General features: G+C 37.8%; 1 protein-coding gene across 1 annotated transcript; it reads left to right on the forward strand.

The window, feature by feature from the left end:
• Nucleotides 1-23,614: 23,614 nt before the first annotated feature.
• On the forward strand, nucleotides 23,615-25,099 carry mil (milkah). Its single transcript, XM_073958884.1, has 6 exons — nucleotides 23,615-23,788; nucleotides 23,844-24,010; nucleotides 24,084-24,210; nucleotides 24,285-24,516; nucleotides 24,576-24,655; nucleotides 24,800-25,099. The coding sequence occupies exons 1-6, from the start codon at nucleotides 23,717-23,719 to the stop codon at nucleotides 24,995-24,997; spliced, it is 876 nt and encodes a 291-aa protein (XP_073814985.1). The 5' UTR covers nucleotides 23,615-23,716; the 3' UTR covers nucleotides 24,998-25,099.
• Nucleotides 25,100-25,238: the final 139 nt, after the last annotated feature.

Consider the following 25,238-nt stretch of genomic DNA (forward strand, 5'->3'; position numbering starts at 1 on the left):
CTTGATTTGCTAGAATCAAATGAAGTCATTGGATCCCCACTCAGGGCTGTTCGACGGTCAAACAGGCGCTGGTTTGAACCGATGTGTAAGAGATCACATTGTCATGATGCAGGAGACTTCAGGCAAACAAATTATAGTGTACCACTCACAATTAACCGTCCGATATTTCTCAAGCCGTATAGTCGCCACACGGTCAGTTTTTCTGAAGAAACAGGCAACCTTTTGCTTCGAAGTGCTTCTTTCATGAACAACTTTCGTTTGATTCGGTTCGCTTTCGAAGACCCAAACGGCCGATTCCTGCTTTGTTTCAGCCTCCAAAGCATAGATCCTAGATTCGTCTGTGACGATCTTATAAACGTCGTTTGAAGCACCGCGATTGATTTTAAGCTCAATTTCTTTGAACCAATTCACAGGAGCCTTTTTTTAGCGATTGTCCAATTTTGCTGGATCTAACGAGAAAAATCCAATTTTGCGACCAGATGTTTATGCAATATCAAATGTTAGTTGGTGGAAGAAATGCCCAGGTACGCCTCTATATCACGGTATTTAACATGACGATCTCGCATTATCCGTTCATGCACGGCATATTTTTTTCTGGCACAACGACCGATTTTGGGCGACCCTCAAGGCCTTCGTTTTTTGGCGAGTGCCGACCACGGTTGAATTCATTAAACCAGTTTTTCATAGTCATATAGGATGGTCCTTTATCGACATACAAAGATTTAATTTGATCGACACAATCTTGCGGTGATTATCTACGTCAAAAATTGTGAACATTTCTTGGACGAAAATGTTTACAAGTATATTCCATTTTTTGCAAAGTGATTTTTTCAAGTCACTGTAAACAACACAATCAACTGATTCAATTACCAACAAACGACAATTGAGTTTTATATATAAAGATTGGCTTTTGACCATCTTAAATATATAGGAAGATAAAACCCCAAAAACACTGATATTTTGATGAAAAATAGTAAAAAACTCAAAAGTTAAACTTTGACCTTGAGTTTCTCTGCAACTACCAGATCGAATTTGACTGCTTATAATATACATATCTGAAAGCTGATTGCGTTATCTGTTTAACAAAAAAAGAATTATGGAAATATCTCTATCCGTTCAAAAGTTACAGAATTTTGACCAGGAAAAAACGATTCTGAACCACTATCGCGTTATATGTGGTCAACAGAGTTTCTTTATCTGCACCCCAAGTGCTGACGGCTAGGGACTTGACGACCTTGTTCCTACATTTCAGTTTATCGCAGATAGCTGCGGCATGCGCGGACGACGTGAACGAAGTGTGGAATGTGACCCCTAGAATTTTGGGGCTGTTTGTGGTCGGAATTCTGCTACCATTGACCACGACATACAACTCTCTTCTATACTGCTCTGTTCATGTGGTGAACAGAGTGGCTGTAGATATAGTGGCGGATATCCGCATATTCCTGTGGTAAGATCGGTTAAATAGGAGTTCAGTCTCTCACAGATGTCATCAGGTTAGGTACCTGAAGCCAAGACCGTACAATCATCCGCATACGTTATGATCTCAATGCTGTCTGGAGGGGCGGAATATAGGAGAGGTAGAGGTTAAACAGTTCCGGGGATATCAACCCACCTTGGTTGATATCTACGGGGTTCGGACTTATTGTTCCTTATTGTTCAAGTGTCACCATTACTGTTCTGTCACACGGCGGTCTCTGGTTGAGTCCTCGACAAATATGTTTGGATATGGCGTGCTCTTCTCTTCGCCCTGTCACTCCCTCCCGGGGTGCTCAACAAACTGTTGATGGAAATAAATCTTTAGGTGAGTCAACGTAACGTCGCCAAACGTGACTGAGGTCCTATCTTCCCTCCTTCCGGGGTCTGATAGTGACTCAACCGTTGCCCACAATTCACTTATTCCGCCACCAATTTTGCAACTTTTCAGATGATTTATCCACTTGTTCCGCTTATGCTCGCCGACCAACCTGTTAACTTCCAGTGTCAGCTCCCTGACTCTGGGGTCATTGGGGTTGGTTCGACGAAGCTCATCACGCTAATTTGCTAATCCCTTTGCCTCTGCTGGAAACTTGTTCTTATTTCGTGTATTCGACCAGCATGTATATGGCGAGCAGCTGCAGCAGATGTGATGATGTCTCGGAACGTCCTTTCCGATACACGAACATCAGAAGGATTGGGCAGTTCTCTGAAGCGGCGATTGGTGAACTCTCTGAAACCCTGCCAATCAGCTTTCTTATGATTGACGAATGTGCAACGTTCAGAGGTGATGAAATCGGATGGTCTGCTAATGGAGACAATTATTGGGAGATGGTCTGATCCAAAGGGAAATGACGGGTTGCCAGGTAACGTCATTTGTCAGACCGAGTGACACGATGGTAATGTATGGCGAGCTGTGACACTCCCATATAATTTTGGAAGGGGCGTCCTCATTGACCCAGCAAAACGTAGAGCTATCAATCTTCTCAGCTGTACCCCTCTGGTTGTTTCCGAGGGCCGAGTGCCACATTTCGTGATGCACATTAAAGTCCCCCAAGACCAGGCGATTATGACCTTCCAAAAGCTTGCTTGTGTTAAGCCTGTAATCTGAGATACAGCTATTTCTCGGCGGAATGGATACGTTCAGCAACTCTATCTCGGCAGTTCCACGCCTGACTGCTACCCCCGTACATTCCATGTACGGAGTTACATTAGAGTCAGGCTCAAGCGAGATAGGTCTGTATTGAACAGACTGGTGCAAAAGGAAAGCTAACCTCCCACACCCACTTCTGGTGCGATCCTTCCTTAATACGTTGTAACCACCACAACGCTGTAAGCTGCAGTTGTCGTTGAGCTTGGTTTCCTGCACCGCCTTAATCTTCTTCCGATTCATACATTCCACTATTTCTTCGATCTCACCTCGGAATCCATTGCAATTAAATTGCAAAAAGGATGCATTTTCTGATATTGGAACAACAACGACTGGTGTTAAATGCTGCGGGAACGGTTGCTGTTGAGGGGACTGCGAGGAAGTTTCGTAATCTGTCGACGACTTACTGGGGTCTGTGTTCGCGCAGCATGCAGCAACATAGTCCCTGTCGTAGTTCCTCGCGTGGACAAGTCCAGATCAACACCTAAGATGCCCCCACTTTTGACATCTATTGCATCTCACCAAAGAATGTATATGGGTGAAGATGCGGATGTGACAAACCGATCACAAATATATTGGTGCTGGGTTTTCCTCTGTCCCGGCATGGACCAAAAGAATCCGGAGCATTCCGGTATATGCTGCTCCAAACACTGAAAAACGAAACAAATACAAACACATGTACACTGAGGTCGCAACCGCTGGCCGGAACGCTGATGTTGTGTGGTTCCCGGTCAATCCGGTACGAGAGAACCCGCTGCCGTGTGATTGACTGAATGTACGTTGTGTCAAATTAATCTGCTTTGAACGTGCCTCCTCCTCCTTTCAGCCAAAGCATAAATGTTGGGTTTACGAAATTTGATAATTCCCCGAAATGTCAATTGTAATGCTACGTGAATTTTCCACGACTTTGCTTCGCTCAACCAGGTGTATTGCAATAATTTACCAAATCAAGTTTGGTAAACATTTGCATCATGCCTTCAGCTAATACATATTTTGACGGATGAGGGCACGCGCCACCATGTTGCTCGCCATAAAAATTCTGTAGTGAACACATTTATTATTTTGTATTTCCATTGTGGATGTGTTTTTTTCCTCCTCCCGTTTCGTTGCCTTGAGGTGTTTCTTCGCAAACTTAATGTTTAGTTAAACTTGCGTTAAACGGTTGTTGACCGTTATTAACGAAAGAAAACAGCAACGTTAAACATTTTTCTTCTCCGTCGCAATATTAACTTTGCATTTTAAGGAGCTCCGAGGCAAATGGCTTTCCTAGTAACTAGTTGTGGACGTTATAGTCAGTTGATTTAGTGTGTATTTACGATGTAACAGCTGGCATGGAAAGTGGCAAATGAATCCATGGTACTAGTTGTAGTTGGTCAAAAGGTGTGGCACTAAAAATTGGTGTTTTTATATATACCTGTGTATAAAGGTCCCGAAAATATTTCCCGAAATATTGATAATAAGTAGTTTTACCAAAGCACCTTCCATCATGTTCGAGAAGGTTGGTAAAAATGTACCACTTACCAGTACTACAACCTCATCAGCATAAGCCACCACCTTAGTTTTAAGCTGGTCGAAACGCATAAGACATTAATTTATTAGCAAAGCCAGAGAAGAGGTGAGAGAACTCATTCGTGCGTTATAAATCTGCTACTGTGCTGTTGAGAGCGTTATGGCTGGATTCAAGCTTTACATTATTAAAAGCCCCCTCTATATCCAGAAAGGCCGCCAGAGTAAAGCGGTTTCTATTAACCTGCACTTTTTGTTTGCGTGCCAAGATCCATTTTTTTTTGAAGTCGCCAGCGCACAGTGGTCGAAATCACTGTCTGTGGTTAGTAATGGACTAAATATGAAAAACGTCGGCTAATATTTTGGTATAGCCCCCATATAACGGTACCTTCTGACATTCGGTATTTCAGTATCTTGGGGGATTTAAGCTACAATAATTTGGTATTTGGAGTTCCCAGTGGTCACAAACATTCTCCACCAACAATTGTGGACATAGGTTTACCTTTTTGATATTGTCCCATATAACGGTACCTCCCAAATTTGGTATTTTGAGGATTTTGTCCACATTTTCAGACCAAATTAGCTAAATTTTGGCATTGTAGATTCTCGTTGATTACACATTTTCTCCGCCAAAAATTGTGAACATATGTAAGTCAACGTTTTGATATAGCCCCCATATAACTGTACCGCCCGATTTTTGGTATTCGACCAGTGTGCAGCGCTCTGAATTTGCCTAATATGTTCTCCTGAGATTCCTATAGGCACACTGTTTTACTCCAAGTAAAAAAGTTGAAAAACATCATTTTGTGGGCCAAGAAGGAACACCTTTAAGATTTTGATATTCCCTCGAATCTTTTTATATATGAATATTTACCATCAAAAACGATTTCAGGCAACAAAAATCGCATTTTTTTCTTGATTTGCTAGAATCAAATGAAGTCATTGGATCCCCACTCAGGGCTGTTCGACGGTCAAACAGGCGCTGGTTTGAACCGATGTGTAAGAGATCACATTGTCATGATGCAGGAGACTTCAGGCAAACAAATTATAGTGTACCACTCACAATTAACCGTCCGATATTTCTCAAGCCGTATAGTCGCCACACGGTCAGTTTTTCTGAAGAAACAGGCAACCTTTTGCTTCGAAGTGCTTCTTTCATGAACAACTTTCGTTTGATTCGGTTCGCTTTCGAAGACCCAAACGGCCGATTCCTGCTTTGTTTCAGCCTCCAAAGCATAGATCCTAGATTCGTCTGTGACGATCTTATAAACGTCGTTTGAAGCACCGCGATTGATTTTAAGCTCAATTTCTTTGAACCAATTCACAGGAGCCTTTTTTTAGCGATTGTCCAATTTTGCTGGATCTAACGAGAAAAATCCAATTTTGCGACCAGATGTTTATGCAATATCAAATGTTAGTTGGTGGAAGAAATGCCCAGGTACGCCTCTATATCACGGTATTTAACATGACGATCTCGCATTATCCGTTCATGCACGGCATATTTTTTTCTGGCACAACGACCGATTTTGGGCGACCCTCAAGGCCTTCGTTTTTTGGCGAGTGCCGACCACGGTTGAATTCATTAAACCAGTTTTTCATAGTCATATAGGATGGTCCTTTATCGACATACAAAGATTTAATTTGATCGACACAATCTTGCGGTGATTATCTACGTCAAAAATTGTGAACATTTCTTGGACGAAAATGTTTACAAGTATATTCCATTTTTTGCAAAGTGATTTTTTCAAGTCACTGTAAACAACACATAACATGGCCGTACGACAAACTGTCCTGAGTAAGTCTAGGCTAAAAACTGTCAAACTATCCTAAAAAAATTGAAATGGCGCCTGGCAATACTCGGTGTTGCCTAGGCCAGGTAGTTTTCGTGCAGCCCTCGTAAGGATCATTCGCGTCGCATTACGCTCGTCGGCTCGTATAACAGCTGCTGAGTGACCTTGCTTCGTGGATAGGCGCCCTCATACGACATGTAGATCTAGGACAAGATTAGTGACTTGTTGCGTCCTCCATCTATTCGTAGTCTAGTGATGTCACCTCTGCTGTAATTAGATAGAATAATTATATTTAGGTTATATTTCGTAAATATGCACAATCTCACCTTATCTCCTTTTGAGGTAGAGAACCTTATTTATATAAGTAATGTTTCTGGACTAGATCGATTCAGAAGTGTAACACCCCTTGCCCTCGGCTTCTTAGGTACTTTTCACAGTCCGTCGTTCTACGAAAAGAAATTTAGAATTCTCTAAATTCCCACCCAAAAAGTGTAGTTTAGTTTTTCCCTTAACTTCTGTATCATATCCAGATCTATAAAACGAAGAGGTGCCAATACTGAAGTTACCATCCTACACGGGATCGCATCAGCAGGTCAATTACCCATCCGAATTCCATCGTTCTATTTTTCGACTATCTTCAGTATTCTGTGTATCGACTTCTTCGCTGCGGACTGCTGTTCCTCAGATTACCTTATCCTTAGCATGTCAAATACCCATCCGAATTCCATCGTTCTGTTTTTCGACTATCTTCAGTATTCTGTGTGTCGACTTCTTCGCTGCGGACAGCTGTTCCTTATCCTCTTAAGGATCACTGGTCGGGATGAAGACTTGCCTTTTGCATTCAGAGGGTTATCCGATAGTCTCAACGCCTTCTCAACCTTCACAGACTATGTCGTTCCCTTCAGATTCCTTTCCTTTGCCCTATGTTTTAAGTTCACTTCATGGGTAGAGTATTAAAAGTTCGACCCGTTTAAACCTGGTCTTTTTATATCCTCCACAATAAGATGGAGGGTATAATTGTATTTGTCATTCCGTTTGCAACACATCGAAATATTTGTCGGAAACCCTATAAAGTATGTATTCTTGATCTGCATAAAATTTTAAGTCGATATAACAATGTCCGTCTGTCTCTTTAAATCAAGATACAGCTCGCAATATTTGAAATAGAACATTATAATTTAGTACAAAAACATCCTAGGGGTAGGATGTTTGGTATTGAAAATGGGTTATTTCGATTCAGGTTTTCATATAGCCCCCATAGAACGGTACCTCCCGATTTTCGGTAGTTTGAAGGTTGTGTCCTCAATATCCCACCGAAATGTCAGAAATTTGGTATTTAGTCTTTTACAAAACTTTCCCCCAGAAATTTGTCGGTATAGGTCAACGTTGATGTACTCCCATTAAACAGACCCTCCCGATATTCGGTATGTTGAACGTTTTAGCGTCATAATCAAACCGAAATGGATGAAATATGGTATATAGTCTTCGATGGGGGTATGAAATATCGCAGAATAGAATTATGAGTATAGGTCTAGTTTTTTTCATATAGCTCACATTGAAAGAAAGGTACCTTCCGATTTTCTGTATTTTTGAAGGTTTCAGCGTCATTATATCATCGAAATGGCTAAAATTTGGTGTTCAGTCTTCGTTGGGGTTATAAAATATTCCTGAAGAGAAGTATGAGTATAGGTCCGCGTTTTCATATGGGCCCTTTAGAATACTACCTCCCGATTTTAGTTATTTCGAAGGTTATTGCCTCAATATCCCTCCGAAATTATTGACATTTTGTATTTAGTCTTCGTTGGGTGTATAAAACTTTCCACCTGAAATTTGTCGGTATAGATTTACGTCTTAATATAACCTCCATAGATAGGTCCCTCCCGAATTTCGGGATTTTAAATATTTTAGCGTCATTATCAAACCGAAATGGCTGAAATTTAGTATTTTGTTGGGGGTATAAAATATTCCAGAAGAAAATTATGAGTACAAGTCTACGTTTTCATATAGCACCCATAGAGCGGTACCTCCCGATTTTCGGTATTTTGAAGATTGTGGTAGCAACATCGCAACGAAATTTTTGAAATTTGGTATTTAACTTTCGTTGAAGATACAAAACGTTCCTCCTGAAATTTCTCCTTACAGGTCCACTTTTTGATATAGCCCCCATAGATGTACTCCCATTAAACAGGCCCTCTCGATATTCGGTATTTTGAAGGTTTCAGCGTCATAATCAAACCGAAATGGATGAAATACGGTATTTAGTCTTCGATGGGGGTATAAAATATTCCAGAAGAGAATTATAAGTATAGGTCTAGTTTTCATATAGATCACATAGAAGGGTACCTTCCGACTTTCTGTATTTTTGAAGGTTTCAGCGTCATTATACCACATAAATGGCTAAAGTTTGGTGTTTAGTCCTCGTTGGGGGTACAAAATTTTACTGAAGAGAATTATGATTAGCGGTTCACGTTTTCATATAGGCCCCGAAGAACGCTACCTCCCGATTTTAGGTATTTCGAAGGTTATAGCTTCAATATCACACCGAAATGATTGACATTTTGTATTTAGTCTTCGTTGGGTGTATAAAACTTTCCACCTGAAATTTATCGGTATTGGCTTAGGTCATAATATAGCCTCAAGATAGAGAGGTCTCTCCCGATTTTCGGTATTTTGAAGATTGTGGCCGCAATATCGCAACGAAATGTCTGAAATTTGGTATCTAGTCTTCGTTGAAGTTTCACAACTTTCCTCCAGCAATTTCTCCATACAGGTTCACGTTTTGATATAGTCCCCATGGAACGATACCTACTGATTTTAGGTACTTTTAATGTTTTAATGTACTTGTTGTAACTGTGTCGAGTTCTTCGCGACATGCTGCTGTTCCTCGTATGACCTCATTCTCTTCACGAGCACTGGTCATTGTATCGGGTTGGTCGACTGTGGACATGTGACCTTTGAAGTTGTCGACTCTCTCACAGATTCATTATTGTTCTCTCTACCCACCAGCTCTCCCACCTCCATCACTCTGTTATAGGGTTTGGGAAGTGAAGCAGCTGAAGAGCTCCGCAAAACCGTCTCATTCTCTTCACGAGCACTGGTCATTGTTTCGGGTTGGCCGACTGTGGACGTGTGACCTTTGAAGTTGTCGACTCTCTTACAGATTCATTATTGTTCTCTCTACCCACCAGCTGTCCCACCTCCATCACTCTGTTATAGGGTTTTGGGAAGTGAAGCAGCTGAAGAGCTCCGCAAAACCGTCTCGAGCTCAGAGTGCAGCTTCTCAATCTTTTGAAAGATTGTGACCGAGCCACATAGATATAAAACTCGCCTTTCGCATTGGGAGATGATCTGTATAAAGTTTTCTCTGCCCTGTTGCTCTATCTAGGCCGAATGACTTATATCATCAATTGGACTAATCTCTGACCAGCTGAAAACAGGAACGGATAATCGACAATTCTAAGCATTCTATAGCCAGTGCAGCAACCGGCAGGGCATTATGTTTCAACTTGAGTGGAATAAGCCTCATTCCCATTGCAACAACATCGAGCAACTTGAACCGTGAATGTTACGATACTATACAAACACCAACTATTATTATTCAAAACATGAAGTAATATTTTCGAATCATTTCTATTCTTGGTGCTTTGTCGTGAATAGAGGCGTTTCAGAACAAATGCTGTCACTTTGATTGTTTTAATAACAATGTTTGTTGGCATATTTTAAACGCAATACATATTTCCAAAAATCTATGCATACAATAGGCTAGCGGAAGAGAAGAGAAGAAGAGTAAAACTTGTAAATGGAACGAAAAACTTAACTCACACATACCTACAAACACATGCCGCCATTCAAATAAGTTTAATGAACAGCAACAATAACATTCAACAGAAGGTTCACTAATTATGGGTAACATTTAATTAATCCCTTAAGTATATTTTTTGTTGGATGGGTGTGGGTTGAGAGGATTTGCTATGGGAAATATTTAAAGAATTCCCTGACACGTACCACTCCACCATTTCCTCAGAAAATGGCCATAATATATACGGAAACAAGTGGTCGGTGCTTATAATTGTTGAACTATATAAATTCGTTGGGTCATGTTTTCGTAACGAGAAATTTTCGTGGATGGATTTACTAATTAGGGGCACAACAATAGGCTTTAAAATGTATATACATCATAATTTGATTGTGGATAGGGTATATGATAGGTATGCAATACTATAAGGGACGATGAAAGGAAGATAGGAACAATAAAAACATTCGTTTTAAAGTACAACTTAATATAGAAATCTAACTTAATAAAGATTTCTTTTTTCTTCGCTCCATTTAAAATTTGTGTTACTTACTACACTTAGAGTTTTCCATCTCCACTTTGTCTTTTCATAGAAATTTAGGTTTCTTTTGCTGTCTCTGAAATGAGTCAGTAGAGTCGTATGAGATATATATCAATTTCGTCATACGTTGCTTATACGACCATTGGCCACAACAAGACAATAGGTGTGTTCGTTTACTCAACAATTTGTACAAATTTGTACAAGTTCAGTAACTTCTTGCAATCGGCTAAGGTATTTTGCATTGTACTGTAGAGTAAACGAACAACATCCAGTAACAATTTGTACAAATTTTGACTAAACGAACACACATAATAATGGCCGCTAGGCAATTTGCTATGTACAATAGGGTTATGACTTTTCGACATTTTTTCTCAAAAATTATTTCCTGTAGCACAGATGAATGAACTTTTTCCTACTATTCACTAAAATAAAGTTTATTCCACTGAAATATAAAAAGGTTCACGCACAAATCCATTTAAAACAAGTAAGCAAAGGCTATAGCCGGGCGGGGTCGACCATGTGAATACCCTACACCACAACCGCTAGGAATTAGCTATGTGCAACCGCCTTGCACGCTGAATGTCCGGTCAACGGTGGCAAAATACCCCATAGTAATATTGGCGATATTTCCTGAGAGTTTCATCCACATCGTTCACACAATTTTTCGAACAAAATTTTGAACTTTTGTGGGGGAGGTGTGGACCTTCATATATAGGCTATATTCGAACTTAAACTAAGTTTGGGCAAAATATTACAAAGTATAAAATTTCGTTCGAATTGGTAGATCCGTGCGAGAGTTATCGTGCGCACCAGCCAGCTAGACAGTAAGAGGGACAGATGAACGGACAGGGCTAAATCGACTCCAAATTGTCTGAAACGAATTTCGTCCAAACATACTTGGGGTCTAAAACCATTATTTCGATGAGACACATATTTGGTCGTATTTTTTATGTATCCCCTTTACCCAAAATCCTGAGGTATAAAATAGGAGGCGAGGCTGCAATGTTTGTATAAAAAATCCAATTGGACAACTGAACTGAAAATTTCTCTGTCATGATAGAGACAATTAGTAGCATGGGAGGAAATTGTGGTTCTCTACACAAAACCCATTGTATATAAGGCAGTAGGCCCATTATCTAGCAGACACGTTATTGCAATTTGCATGAGGGGGAAAGGTCAATAGTTATTTTTCCATATGTAGGCTACTTTACCAGTATATGCCCTCCAGGGATTAAAATATGGACTAAAAATAAAATTTGTATATTTTTCATTCAAAAGTAATGGTCTATGCCACCCGCTAAATATTATAGGCTTTTTTCAACCTAAACTCTTACCTCGTGCAAAATTTCGTGACTATTGAGCTATAATTGCGACCAATTGAGCTATAATAACGTGTTTATGATTACACTACAAACAAAAAACTGGATATATTAGGCTATAACTCCGTTATCTGATCACGTAAATCAACATAATTGTCATCAGTGGAAAGGTCAAGTGGTCGTCTTCCAAATATAACTCACGAGTTGTGGTCCATTTAACCCTCTAAATTTCATCTGATCTGCAAGCTTCTTCTTTGTCATAAACTCTTACATTATTTAAAATTTCGCGTTGATCGGACTATTATTGCGACCTACAGAGCCGCTACAAACTTGGATAAAAATATGTTTTTGGTCCATTTCACCCGCTAAATATTTCACGATCATCACCAATAAAAATAGGGATCTATTCTGGCCTGAACCCGACCTCCATACAAAATTTCGTCACGATCGGTAGATAATTGCGGCCTGGAGTTTGATTACAATTTATAATGGACAGAGGAACACACGGACGGACGGACACACATCTCTAAATCGCTTTATCTCGTCGAGATATGAAGATTGGTATACCACATTGGGGGTCTCCGACGAATACCTCGCGGTGTTACATGAATTTTTCCCAAAACAAACTTATAATACCCTTTCCACATAGTGGTGTAGGGTATAAAAAATATATATGAACTTATGGCCTGTTTCTCTAAGACGATTTGAATTCAAATTCGTTCGAATTACTATCAAACTCCTGTTGTTGAAGGAAATGTTTGTTTGATTGAAAGTAAAAACAATTCTAATATTTTTCAAAAAAACAGACGTTTGGTAGTAGTTCGAATGAATTTGTATTCGAATCGTCTTAGTGAAACAGGCTATTAGTTAATTTTTAATTTTCTTATAGTCCCAATTTACATTAGGCGAGTTTACTTGCGGCAATTGTCAGTTTGGTGGAGAGAGAGGTGAGGTATATGGTAACCCTTTGCCTCTAAACAGCCTCTCTCACCCACAAACTGACAATTGCCGCAAGTAAACTCGCCTAATGTAAATTGGGACATACATTTGAAATAAAAAGTGTACACTCAAAAAATGTAAAGCCGAAGAAGTTGTGCATTAAAGTGTAAAATATTTATTAGTGTCAACCAGATTGAATTGAAAACGATTTATTCGTCGCTCAGTTTGTGGCAGGAAAAACTTCGATTTCTAATATCGGCAATAATATTATTAGCGAATGAATGACGATAGTGGCGAAAAAACATTTTTGTGACGTTTCTTGATGTTTCTGTTATGTACCTTTTCCGTTTTTATTTCTTTGTTATGTTTGCGACTCGATATGTAACTGTTGATAAACATTTGTTCTTTTCCAGAACTGCAAGAATCTACTAATTTTTACTATTATTTCCGATAACATAAAGAAAAAATGATATCGTAGTAAAAAGTAGTAGCTTCTTGCAGGTTCTGGAACAGAGCAATTGTTGTCTTGTGTTTGGCAACCTACCTATATGTTGTCTTTATCAACACTTATATGGTCTGTTCCGGTACTGCAAGAATCTACTAATTTTTACTATTTTTTCCGATAACTTAAAGGAAAAAATGTTATCGTAGTAAAAAATAGTAGCTTCTTGCAGGTTCTGGAACAGAGCAAGTGTTTATATTATATGTAGCATTTATATCGAAATTATTTGAAAAAAAGCAAATGGGAATTTTATACAAACAACATACAATTATTTAAAAAAAATCCAAGTAAAAAATGTTTCTCGAAACCTTTCTTGGCCGCTCCTCGGTATTTATTTTCCATGTCAAGCGATGGTCCAGGTTTGTACCATATTTTGCTTCCCGATAAAATATCAGTGCATCTCCCTCCAAAACTGGTGGTTGAAATTTGGCATGTTTACGTTTTCTGGTGAATGGTGCGAGTTCCGACTTCTCCGGGTTGACTCGAAAACCATTGCCATGGGCACAGCTTGCCAAATGTGCCAGAAAATTTACTAATTTTCAGCACTACTATACTATATCATCAGCATAAGCCACCACCTTAGTTTTCAGCTGGTCAAGCACACACACTAATTTCATGCTGGCAGGCCTTAAAAATCTCCGCCAGGAACGTTAATTCGTTTTCGATCGTTAATTCCGGTGATTTGAAACTATTAATCGCCCATTGAAATCTGAGAAGACTAGTTGATCTATCTGTCAGCTATTTTTTCTCTACAGTTAAAATTAACCTTATTTATTTATTTATTTATTTATTTATTTATTTATTTATTTATTTATTTATTTATTTATTTATTTATTTATTTATTTATTTATTTATTTATTTATTTATTTATTTATTTATTTATTTATTTATTTATTTATTTATTTATTTATTTATTTATTTATTTTTTTTTTTATTTATTTATTTATTTATTTATTTATTTATTTATTTATTTATTTATTTATTTATTTATTTATTTATTTATTTATTTATTTATTTATTTATTTATTTATTTATTTATTTATTTATTTATTTATTTATTTATTTATTTATTTATTTATTTATTTATTTATTTATTTATTTATTTATTTATTTATTTATTTATTTATTTATTTATTTATTTATTTATTTATTTATTTATTTATTTATTTATTTATTTATTTATTTATTTATTTATTTATTTATTTATTTATTTATTTATTTATTTATTTATTTATTTATTTATTTATTTATTTATTTATTTATTTATTTATTTATTTATTTATTTATTTATTTATTTATTTATTTATTTATTTATTTATTTATTTATTTATTTATTTATTTATTTATTTATTTATTTATTTATTTATTTATTTATTTATTTATTTATTTATTTATTTATTTATTTATTTATTTATTTATTTATTTATTTATTTATTTATTTATTTATTTATTTATTTATTTATTTATTTATTTATTTATTTATTTATTTATTTATTTATTTATTTATTTATTTATTTATTTATTTATTTATTTATTTATTTATTTATTTATTTATTTATTTATTTATTTATTTATTTATTTATTTATTTATTTATTTATTTATTTATTTATTTATTTATTTATTTATTTATTTATTTATTTATTTATTTATTTATTTATTTATTTATTTATTTATTTATTTATTTATTTATTTATTTATTTATTTATTTATTTATTTATTTATTTATTTATTTATTTATTTATTTATTTATTTATTTATTTATTTATTTATTTATTTATTTATTTATTTATTTATTTATTTATTTATTTATTTATTTATTTATTTATTTATTTATTTATTTATTTATTTATTTATTTATTTATTTATTTATTTATTTATTTATTTATTTATTTATTTATTTATTTATTTATTTATTTATTTATTTATTTATTTATTTATTTATTTATTTATTTATTTATTTATTTATTTATTTATTTATTTATTTATTTATTTATTTATTTATTTATTTATTTATTTATTTATTTATTTATTTATTTATTTATTTATTTATTTATTTATTTATTTATTTATTTATTTATTTATTTATTTATTTATTTATTTATTTATTTATTTATTTATTTATTTATTTATTTATTTATTTATTTATTTATTTATTTATTTATTTATTTATTTATTTATTTATTTATTTATTTATTTATTTATTTATTTATTTATTTATTTATTTATTTATTTATTTATTTATTTATTTATTTATTTATTGAAACATTTTGCAAAGTAAGCCTGAAGGCCACTTAGTTTTACAATATTCATAAGAAGAGTTCCTACTCCAAAAAGCACTTTTCAGATACCCTCCAATTATCTATATCAGAGTCGTCCATGATAGTGATGGTTATGTCGATCACTTCCCCTTAGTCTGTTTTAAAATGTTGGGTATTGTAGTGCGTTTGCATATAACCGGATTTAATAACTCACATCTGACATTAGTGTTACTGCTTCCCCAGTGGAAGTGGTGAGCATTTGCATCTCATCATGGTTCATGGAGCGGCTGATGTGTGACCTTTCCTGATGGGTCGGGATTCTCATAGGGCGAATAGGTCGAAGACAGTATCAAAGGCCTGTTCCGCCCATCTTCCATCAGTACGGAACTGCTGTCAGGTCTACTGTAATTATACTGAAGAATTAAATTACGGTTCTTTTTAACAACTATACATACTATACCGGGTGCCACCGTGGTGCAATAGTATGCACGCCCGCCTTGCACGCTGAAGGTCAGGGGTTCGATTCCCCGGCCAGCAACATCAAACATTTTTCAACGGTGGCAAAATACCCCTCAGTAATGTTGGCGACATTTCCTGAGTATTTCAGCCTTGAAAAACTTCTCCATAAGTGGTGTCTTAAGACACGCCGTTCGGACTCGGCGATAAACAGTAGGTCCCATATCATTGAGCTAAATATGAATCGGGGTGCACTCATTGATATGAGAGAAGTCTCCCTTGTCGCGTATGGGATGTTGTGGAACAATGTTTTTTTTATACATACTATACCTTGTGCATATTCAAGTGCAGGTCTTGCTGCTTAGTCCGCTCACCTTATTTTTGTACAAATAAGATCTGGACTAGGGCTACGTCAATGTCCAAGATCCAGAGGATTTCAGAAGTTCAGCAGCAGCAGATTTACAATGATGCAAATTTACCTGCACAAAGATAAGCGTTTGCTGCTTCCTTCCGATGGGTGCTTTGGAGGGATTCGGAAACATAAGTTTCCTAGCCCGAAGTTATGCATCTACTTAAGTAGTTCTCTCCAGACTTGTCGGTGGTAAACTTGATGACAAGTCCGTCGTTCTTCTGAAAGGAGTTATATATCCTCCACTTTCCCACCTGCAGAACGACGTGCTATTTCTCAACAGACTTCAAAATCTATCACAGCTCCATTGAAGGAGAATGGACCCATACTGAAGTCACCATCCCACATGGTATCTCCCAAAGCGAGACAATGTCCTTAACTGTCTGAATAAGACAATCTGCTGATTCCCCCTTCTTGCACCTGATTACCTCGACTCCCTTGTAAAGGGTAGCCAGACCAAGCCGTACATTTCTCTGGTTAAACACGTCCGACATGAAAATTTCTCTAAGATTACCTTCTACCAGCAACCAATAACAATCGCTGATGCGCCCATTGGGTTCAGTCTTGTCGGTGATTGCTAGCCGATTCTAGCACTTTTGAAGAGATTTTGGTCTCACTTCTCAATAGCCTTCCTCGTCACCGATGCATACGATGTGTATGCAGGCGAATGGATCGGCTGTGGCAGTGTCAACTTCTTTAGGCCAGAAGATTGTTCCTCTGATGACGTCATCCTCTTCACAACCACTTGTTGTGGTTTTTGGATTGGTCGACTGAGGAGCGGCAACCTTGGAAGCAGTTGACGCTGCCACAAACCTATTACTGAGTTCAATGGTTTCTCTTTGCTCATCTGCTGACTCGCTTCCATTACGCTTTTGCGGGATTCCGGGGTTGAGACAGATGAGCATTCAAGTGAAACCTTGTCGGAGTATTTCGACACCTTCTTTGCCTTCTTTGCTTCTTCTCAGCCTTCTTTTTAGCCGATTTGGACGAAGGAGTATCCCTTTTCGAACAAGAGTTTTCTCCCGTCACCTTCTTAGAGGTCTTGATAGGACTTCCTCCTGTTTTTGAAATGGGAATTTCGCTGACATAAAGGCATTGACATTTTTTGAATCAATAAGTGAATCATCTGTCTTATAGATGGAGGCTTCACTCTTGCCCATTTACTCCTCCAGTGCTTTTCGCCTGAGAATCAAAGGTTTGTCGGATTTGTACGACGCCAAAACGTCTGGCCCAGTGGAACAAGTCGGTTCAGCAACCTTAGCAACGGATTGCGATACACGAACACACACACATGACTCTTGAGTAGATGCCCTCTGGTCGAAGATTCCTCTGAGTCAATCGGGTGCATAGAACCGATCGCCGTTGTGGGTAACGGGAAAAGAAGGATAATGAAAGGCTGTTGCTGTCAACAGCGTGACAGTCACTTACATAAAGACGGGCGCAGTTTTTAGAGCACCCAGAGAGTGAGTGAGGAGGAAACGCGAAACGTGAGGTCATCCGAAACGTGAAAACATTCAAAGCGTTGGTTGGGTCTACACGAAATATCAATGGCAATTCTTCAGCAACTTGATGAACCCGGAGTTGAGTATTTAATAAGTATCCTCAACCTAGAGTCGTTAGCCACCTATATTGTACTAAAAGCCTGGGAAGTTGACAGGGTGGTCCATATTCACACATATCTGTAGAGAACTGAACCAGAACAGGCCGTGCGACCGAACAGTCATGGTTGCACTTGACCTATCGAAGGCCTTGACAATGACATACATGTGATAGGTTAAATGTCTACGAGTACATAGCCGACCTAATGCAATTCTTCTATTCGAGGAATATGAAAATATCTGACGCTAAATCCACCGCCACACAGTTCACCACCTAAACTACTGAAATGAGGCTCCGCCTGGACATATTGATTCCGACCACTAACTACCCCAAGATATTGGGTGTAACGTAGTTTAAGTCATCCGCCCAAGCCACAGCTATGTGCGATATGATCAGAAGTAGGAACAAAGTCCTCAAGCCTTTTACCGGCAGCACTTGGGGTGCTTACAAAGAAACCGCTTTTGTAGCAACGGGGCGGTCTGTGGTAAGCTACGCGGCGTCAATGTGGTATGCAAATGTTAGCGCTACACAGTGGAATGATATTCAAACCTGCAAGAATGTCTCACTGAGGACTGCAACAGTGTGCCTCCTCATGACACCAGTGGACCATCTTCATGAGAAGATGAAGATTTTACCGGTACATCAACATAAGATGTTGTCGATGCAGTACCTGTTTGGGTGTTACCGCCCAGACCATACCTGCCATGATTTAGAGGACAGGGTTTACCATCCAGGGACGTATAAACGAGAACTTCTAGATCAATTAGTCTATCAGGAAGGCTTCAATAGCATTCATACTGATACGGTTGCCCAGGCAGTTTAGAGATACAGTGTGAATGCCGTACTTAGGCACCACCTCCCTTCAATCGCAGCAGAAGAACGCCAGCTGCCAATGCAAACACGAGTGGTTTTAGCCTAGTTGAGACCAGGACGATACAGTCGCCTCAATTCGTATTGGGCCCGAATTGATGCCACGGTACCCAACACATTCCCAGCACGACACGCTGTATTTGTTTAGCTAACAAGACCCACCTCTCTTCTGATTCTTTAAGGACGCAGCCATTTTGAACTTGCGTCGGTTCAGTCATCACAGCTGATGGGCTTGAGGTTGCGTACCAGGGGTCCGGATCCGATCAATCGGAATCAAACGTTTCTCAGGGAGGGTATTTCCTTTCGAAACGCCTCACGAAACGAATTCAATTCATAAATTCATATTGGGCCCGATTAGATGCCTCAATACCCAACACATTCCCTGCACGACACGCTGTATTTGTTTAGCTGCCAAGCTAACTAGACCCACCTGTCTTCTGATTCTTTACGGACGCAGCCGTTTTGAACTTGTGTCAGTCATCACAGCTGATGGGCTTTAGGTTACGACCGTACCAGGGGTCGGAATCCGATCAATCGGGAGCAAACGTTTCTCAGGGACGGTATTTGCTTTCGAAACGCCTCACGAGTCGATTTTTTAACCAGATATTCCGGAATTTCGCTTAGCTGATCTCGCTCGACTTCGTGCCAATAAAATTCGTGCAGTATTGCGCTGCACTTTTATAGTGGTGCCGATCTTTATTTTCCTTGCCTTGTTGCTCTTAGTGGTTGAGGGTGTGGGGGAATGGTTCATTCTCCCCTCCACATTCTCATTCATTAAAGCATCCTGCCTGGGAATAGTGTGTCTATCGGTTACATTAGACGTCTTATCCCACCAAGGCAGTTGAGATCCCACCGCTAATAAACTTTGTGCAGTATTGCACTGGCCTTTTATAGGAGTGTCTATCTTTTCTTTCTCTGGCCTTGTTGTTCTTAGTGGTTGGGGGTATGGATAGTGGTTCATACCCTCTTCATCCATCAGAGCATTTGCCTGGGTAGAGTGTGTCTATCGGTTACTACTGAAGCCTTATCCCCGAATTGAATTGAGATCTCACCGCCTGGGTTCGTGATGCTACATGTCTCACATGAGGCACTACTTGGTATGGTTAAAAGAAAAAAGTTCTGCAAAAACACCGGATTTGCGTTTTTAACTGGTGTCGCTTTATTCATCGGTAGTCACTGTACCAGGGTTCGGAATCCGACCAATTGGATGTATTTCCGGGAATTTCCAAACGCCTCACGAATCTAATTTCCAACCCGCTCTCCCAGAATTCCGCTTGGCTGATTTTCCAGGTACAACTCTCCCAGAGAGTATGGAATTGTTAGGAGCTGCCGAATTTGCAGTGGTCTGTGAACCAGTCCTCTGCAAACTCGAGGCTCGCCAACATTTCAAAGACTTCCTTCCTTTTCAGATTTAAGGGTAGTCGTCGTTTCTATGCACCGGTTTTGCTCGGAGGAATCTTCGACAAGGGGCCGTCACCTGAACAATGTGTTCGTATACTTTTTATACCCTCAACATTCATGCTAACGAAGAATATACACTTTCATACGGGTATACACTTCATGGTTTTAGACCCCAAGTATGTTTTGACGAAATCCGTCTCTGACAATTTGGAGTTGATTTTGCCATGTATGTCCGTCTGTCTGGCTGGTCCGCACGATAACTCTCGGACGGATCAAACAATTCAGTTCAAAATCTGGCTTTCGTAATATTTTGTCCACATTGGTCCACTCCTTCCGGTACCTCCCCCACAAAACTTCGAAAATGTTCGCAAAATTTGTGCGCTCGTTAACTCTAGAAGGGAGTAACCGATTTGGTCCATACTTTGCACATCGTGAAATTTCTTCTAGACTTAGATGAGGTTCCAATATGGACTCAATCGGTCCAACCCTTCGGGCACCTCCGCACAAAATTTGTGAAAAGTTCAGTTTAGGACCTGCTCTCGAATCGCTTTGATTTTTTTGTAAACACTTGTATTCACTGCTCCCCATACGACGGTACAAGTTTCATCAGTGGCAAGTCCATATTTCTTGAGAAAAAAGCCTGAAAGGTGCAGAAACGCCTATGACACCGTTTGTAGTGGTTGGAGGGCAAGATAACTCTTGAACGAATCTGCCGATTCGGTCCAAAATTTGGCTTTCGAAATATTTTGTCCAAACTTATTTTAAGTTCGATGATAAGCCATATCGGTCCATTCATTCAGGTACCTCCTTCATAAAAGTTCAAAAATGTTCGGAAAAATTGTGCGCACGATAACTCTTGAAGGGACAAGGTGCGCCTTAACTAATTTTAAATGGAAGTTGCTTACACCTGGGAAGTTTTTCCAGATTCTGAAACTACAATGCTCATAGATGAGAAATATGAAGAAACAAAAAAAAACCGCCGGAGGGATTTTCAAATAAATCGCGATTTAAGTTCACATTTTATGTGTTCTTTAGGTTTTCACGATTTTGTTGGAAACCGCGAGTCCTATGTAAATGGAAAATATTGTAGCTGTGAAAATTCTCCACAATATTGACCTTTATGATATTTTCGTAGGTTTTACCGTTTTTGAGATATAGAAGTTCAAATTGAGACAATGCACTGACTGTATCGCCTCCTTATAAAACAATGTCATTACTGCAATTTTCCAAATTAAACTTATATATCTTGAAAATGGTACAACCTAGGAAAAAATAAATCATCCAATCTTGTAGAGAATTTTCACAGCTTCAACATTTACTTTAGTTCCATTTTGATATGATTTGCTGTTTCCAAGCAAAATCTTGAAGACTTAAGATAAAACCTAAAAATTTTAACTGAACCTCTATATCTCAAAAATGGTAATACCTTACGAAAAAACCTAAAGGTCAGTCTTGTAGAGAATTTTTACAACTACAACATTTTTTTAGACTCATTTCGATACGACTTGCGATTTCCAAGCAAATTCGCGAAAACCTAAAAAAAACTCTAAAAATGTGAATTTTGATCACGATTTATTTAAAAATCCCTCCGGCGATTTTTTCTTTTTTTTTTATTTTTCTTTTCTATGAACATTGCTGTTTCAGAATTCGCGAAATCTTCGCATGTGTAAGCGGTTTTCATCAAAAGTTAGTTAAGGCGCACTGAGCATGATATTGTTTTATAAGGAGGCGATACAGTCAGTGCATTGTCTCAATTCGAACTTCTATATCTCAAAAACGGTAAAACCTACGAAAATGTCATAAAGGTCAGTCTTTTGGAGAATTTTCACAGCTACAACATTTCCTTTGGCCTATTTACATAGGACTCGCGGTTTCCAAGCAAAATCGTGAAAACCTAAAGAACCACTTAAAAATGTGAACTTAAATCGCGATTTATTTGGAAATCCCTCCGGCGATTTTTTTTTTTGTTTCTTGATATTTCTCATCTATGAGCATTGTATTTTCAGAATCTGCAAAAACGTCCCAGGTGTAAGCACATTCCATTTAAATTTGGTTAAGGCACACCGTGGGGAGTGACCGATTTGGTCCAGGGGCAAGTCCATGGTTCTTGACAAAACAGTCCGAAAGGGCTATTGTTGTTGTAACCGTGTTTTATTATTATGTTTGTATGTTCGTTCTCCTGTTCAAACTGGCTCTGGGTCTATCTCCAGTTCCAGGAAGTTGGCTACTTCGATGGGATGTAACCACAGATCCACTGGAGTCAGATGAGTAGGCTTGGCGGGGCAGTTGAATAGGTGCTTAGTATCGTGCGGGCCCATGCCGCATACTGGGCAGATGTCTTGCACGGCGCGATCGATTCCCGCCCAATAGGAATTTAGGCGACTGCAATATCCTGAGCGTAATTGAGCCAAAACTACTCTGGTTTGTCGTGGCAGCTGACGCTCTTCAGCTGCGATAGATGGGGGATGTGCTCCGATGACTGCATTCACACAATAATTGCTTATGGTCTTAGCAACTGTGTCCGTGTGAATGCTGTTCAAACCTGCCTGATATGCCTGTTGATCTAGAGGTTCTCTCCTATATTGTTGGACCGTCGTCCCTAGAGCATGAATATCCTTCACCTCAGTGTACATGTCCGAAAGGGCTATGGCACTATATAGTGGCTGGAGAGCAAGATAACTCTCAAACTGATCAACCGATTTGGTCCAAAATTTGACCTTCGTTATATTTTGTCCAAACTTAGATTTAGTTCGAAGATGGGCAATCCACAACTTCCGGTACTTCCCCCCAATATTTAATAAAAGGCAATAAAATGGTAATGAAGATATCTCTTGAACGGGGCAACCAATTTGCTCCAAACTTTAGATCTCCTAATATATTTTTCCAAATTTAATTTAACTTTTACAATGGTCCTATTGGTCGTCCCCTTAGGGTACCTCCCCCACAAAAGTTCAACATTTGTGTCTAAGTGCAGTTTAGAGTCTGTTAGAAGATCCTTTGGAAATGTATACAATTATATATTTTCCGTGTACAAATCCAATCTTCCTGGCATACTGATCCAAAAGTTATACGATATTGATAAGATATGACTCCCAAAACAAGAGCCGCTTACACAATGGACTATATCGGTCCATTCCTTTAAGTATCTCCTGCGCAACACTTTTTAGCTTAAATCCTAATCCACATTTTTTTCGGCAAGTTCAAATGTCCAAAAAGGACCACAAAAATCTGATGCATTCGATGTGTCCGTAAATGAAAGTTTCAATTCACATATATCTCTGTCGGCAAAGCCGACTGATACTTCTTTACTTATTCAGTATTGTACTGCCTTTTTATAGGAGTGCCTATCTTTCCTTTCCCTGACCTTGTTGCTCCTCCACATCCTCATTAGGGGAAAGCCAAGTCTACGATGCAATGAACAAGTGATGGATCATATCTCAATGCAAGCAATCCGGAATTGAAAAAAGTAGATTGTTGCGTATGTAAATCTATTCTTAGGTGATAATAGAGCAAACGTTCTGAATAGGCTTTACAAATTATCTACTTGTTTGAGTTATTCCATGGGTTGGGTAAATTTCCATACCCAATAAAAATGTGTATAGATTTTATTGTCAAAATATCTCAAAAAAATATTTGAATTTGTTGGAGAAATTAGTAAAAAAAATTAATTTATTCCCAATTCAAAAAATAAATACACGATTAAATCAATATGGACATTAAACTTCGTGGTTCCTCGAAAACTTCAAAGACTCCAATCTTAGGGGAGAAGAAGAAACAAGTGGTAAGTTAATATTGGTTTTTCCACAATTTCCTAATTAAAAGTTGTGCTTCTCTAGGAAACAAAATATTCCGAAAAGGAGAGCAAATGTATTGACGAGATGAAACAACTTTATTTGGATACCATTAAATTGGATGTCGAACTGCAGCAGGGTATTTACAATCTGGAGAAGTCATTTGAAACCAAGCATGATGAAATCTATGACAAACGTTTGAAAATCTTGGAGTAAGTAAATGAAATTCCAGACAATTTGGAAAAGGAGCGAGCCATGGAACTAAAAACGCCTTAACAATTGCAGGAATTTCAAGAAACGTAATCAGGGTGGTGATCCCAATGAAATGGGAAATCTGAACAATTTCTGGTTGAAGGTACTTAAGGCGTCTTATACGGAATTCATTAGCAAGAGAGATGAAAAAATATTGGTGGTAATTTATTTTTTAAAGTAAAATGTTTACGTTCCCCACGGTTTTCTATAATTTGTTCCTCTCTTCCTCTGCAGTTTTTAAACGACATACGTTGCAAACTTTACAATGAGCCTTCGGTTAAATTTATTTTGGAATTTTATTTTGAACCAAACGATTATTTTTCCAATCGAATTTTAACTAAAACTTATTTCCTAAATTGCTTACCCGATCCCGATGATCCCTTTTCCTATGATGGAGCAGAAATTTACAAATGCGAGGGATGTAAAATCGATTGGAAAACTCCCGAAAAGAAGGAAGAAAATAAATGTAAATTTCTTTTTAATTACTGATATATTAAAACATTCTAACGGGTGCTTTATTTAAAGCTTTTACATCATTTTTTGATTTTTTCGAACCACCAACTTTGCCGGAGAATCAAAATGATCCAATTTATGCTGATGTTAATGTGAGTAATGTAAATATTTTACACAATCAACAAAAGGGAAAACACTGGGACAACTAATGTAGTCGGACAATGTTAAATTAGCCTTACATCTTCCTTTGCATGAAACTAAATGTCCATTAAACCCCCAATTTAATTTTTCCTTAGGCAATTTTACAAAACGACTTCGAACTGGGTTTCTATTTGAAAGAACGTGTAATCCCTAAAGCTGTACTCTTCTTTACGGGCGAAGTTGCCGATTGCCTAAGTACAGATTCAGAAACCGAGTCCGAAAATAATGACGATGACGAGGAGGATGCTAACAAAGACGATGAATTTGGCAGTGGTGCAGCATCTAAAAAATGAAAAATTTTAAATTTTACGATAACTTTTACATGTTTTGATTTTAAAACAATTTAATTTTGAAATATTTGAAATAAATATTGTTCTTTTACATACAAAATTAAATTATTTTTCGAAGAGCTGGAAAACAAGGACAATGTAGTTTCAAGTATTTTTATAGAGGTAATAGGGAATCACTTCATGAAGACACTACTGTGAGAAAATTAACTTAAAATGACCTAGGGATTCTCTCTTTTAACGTTAG

Source organism: Musca autumnalis, unplaced genomic scaffold (assembly GCF_047663935.1).
Source record: "Musca autumnalis isolate F117 unplaced genomic scaffold, ASM4766393v1 scaffold_1, whole genome shotgun sequence".
Lineage (NCBI taxonomy): Eukaryota > Metazoa > Arthropoda > Insecta > Diptera > Muscidae > Musca > Musca autumnalis.

Bases quoted from the DNA above. Each gene is read 5' to 3' on its own strand.
- mil (XM_073958884.1), top strand. From the start codon at position 23,717: ATGGACATTAAACTTCGTGGTTCCTCGAAAACTTCAAAGACTCCAATC. The intron at 24,211-24,284 runs GTAATTTATTTT...CTTCCTCTGCAG, and splicing joins GAGATGAAAAAATATTGGTG to TTTTTAAACGACATACGTTG. The intron at 24,656-24,799 runs GTGAGTAATGTA...ATTTTTCCTTAG, and splicing joins CAATTTATGCTGATGTTAAT to GCAATTTTACAAAACGACTT.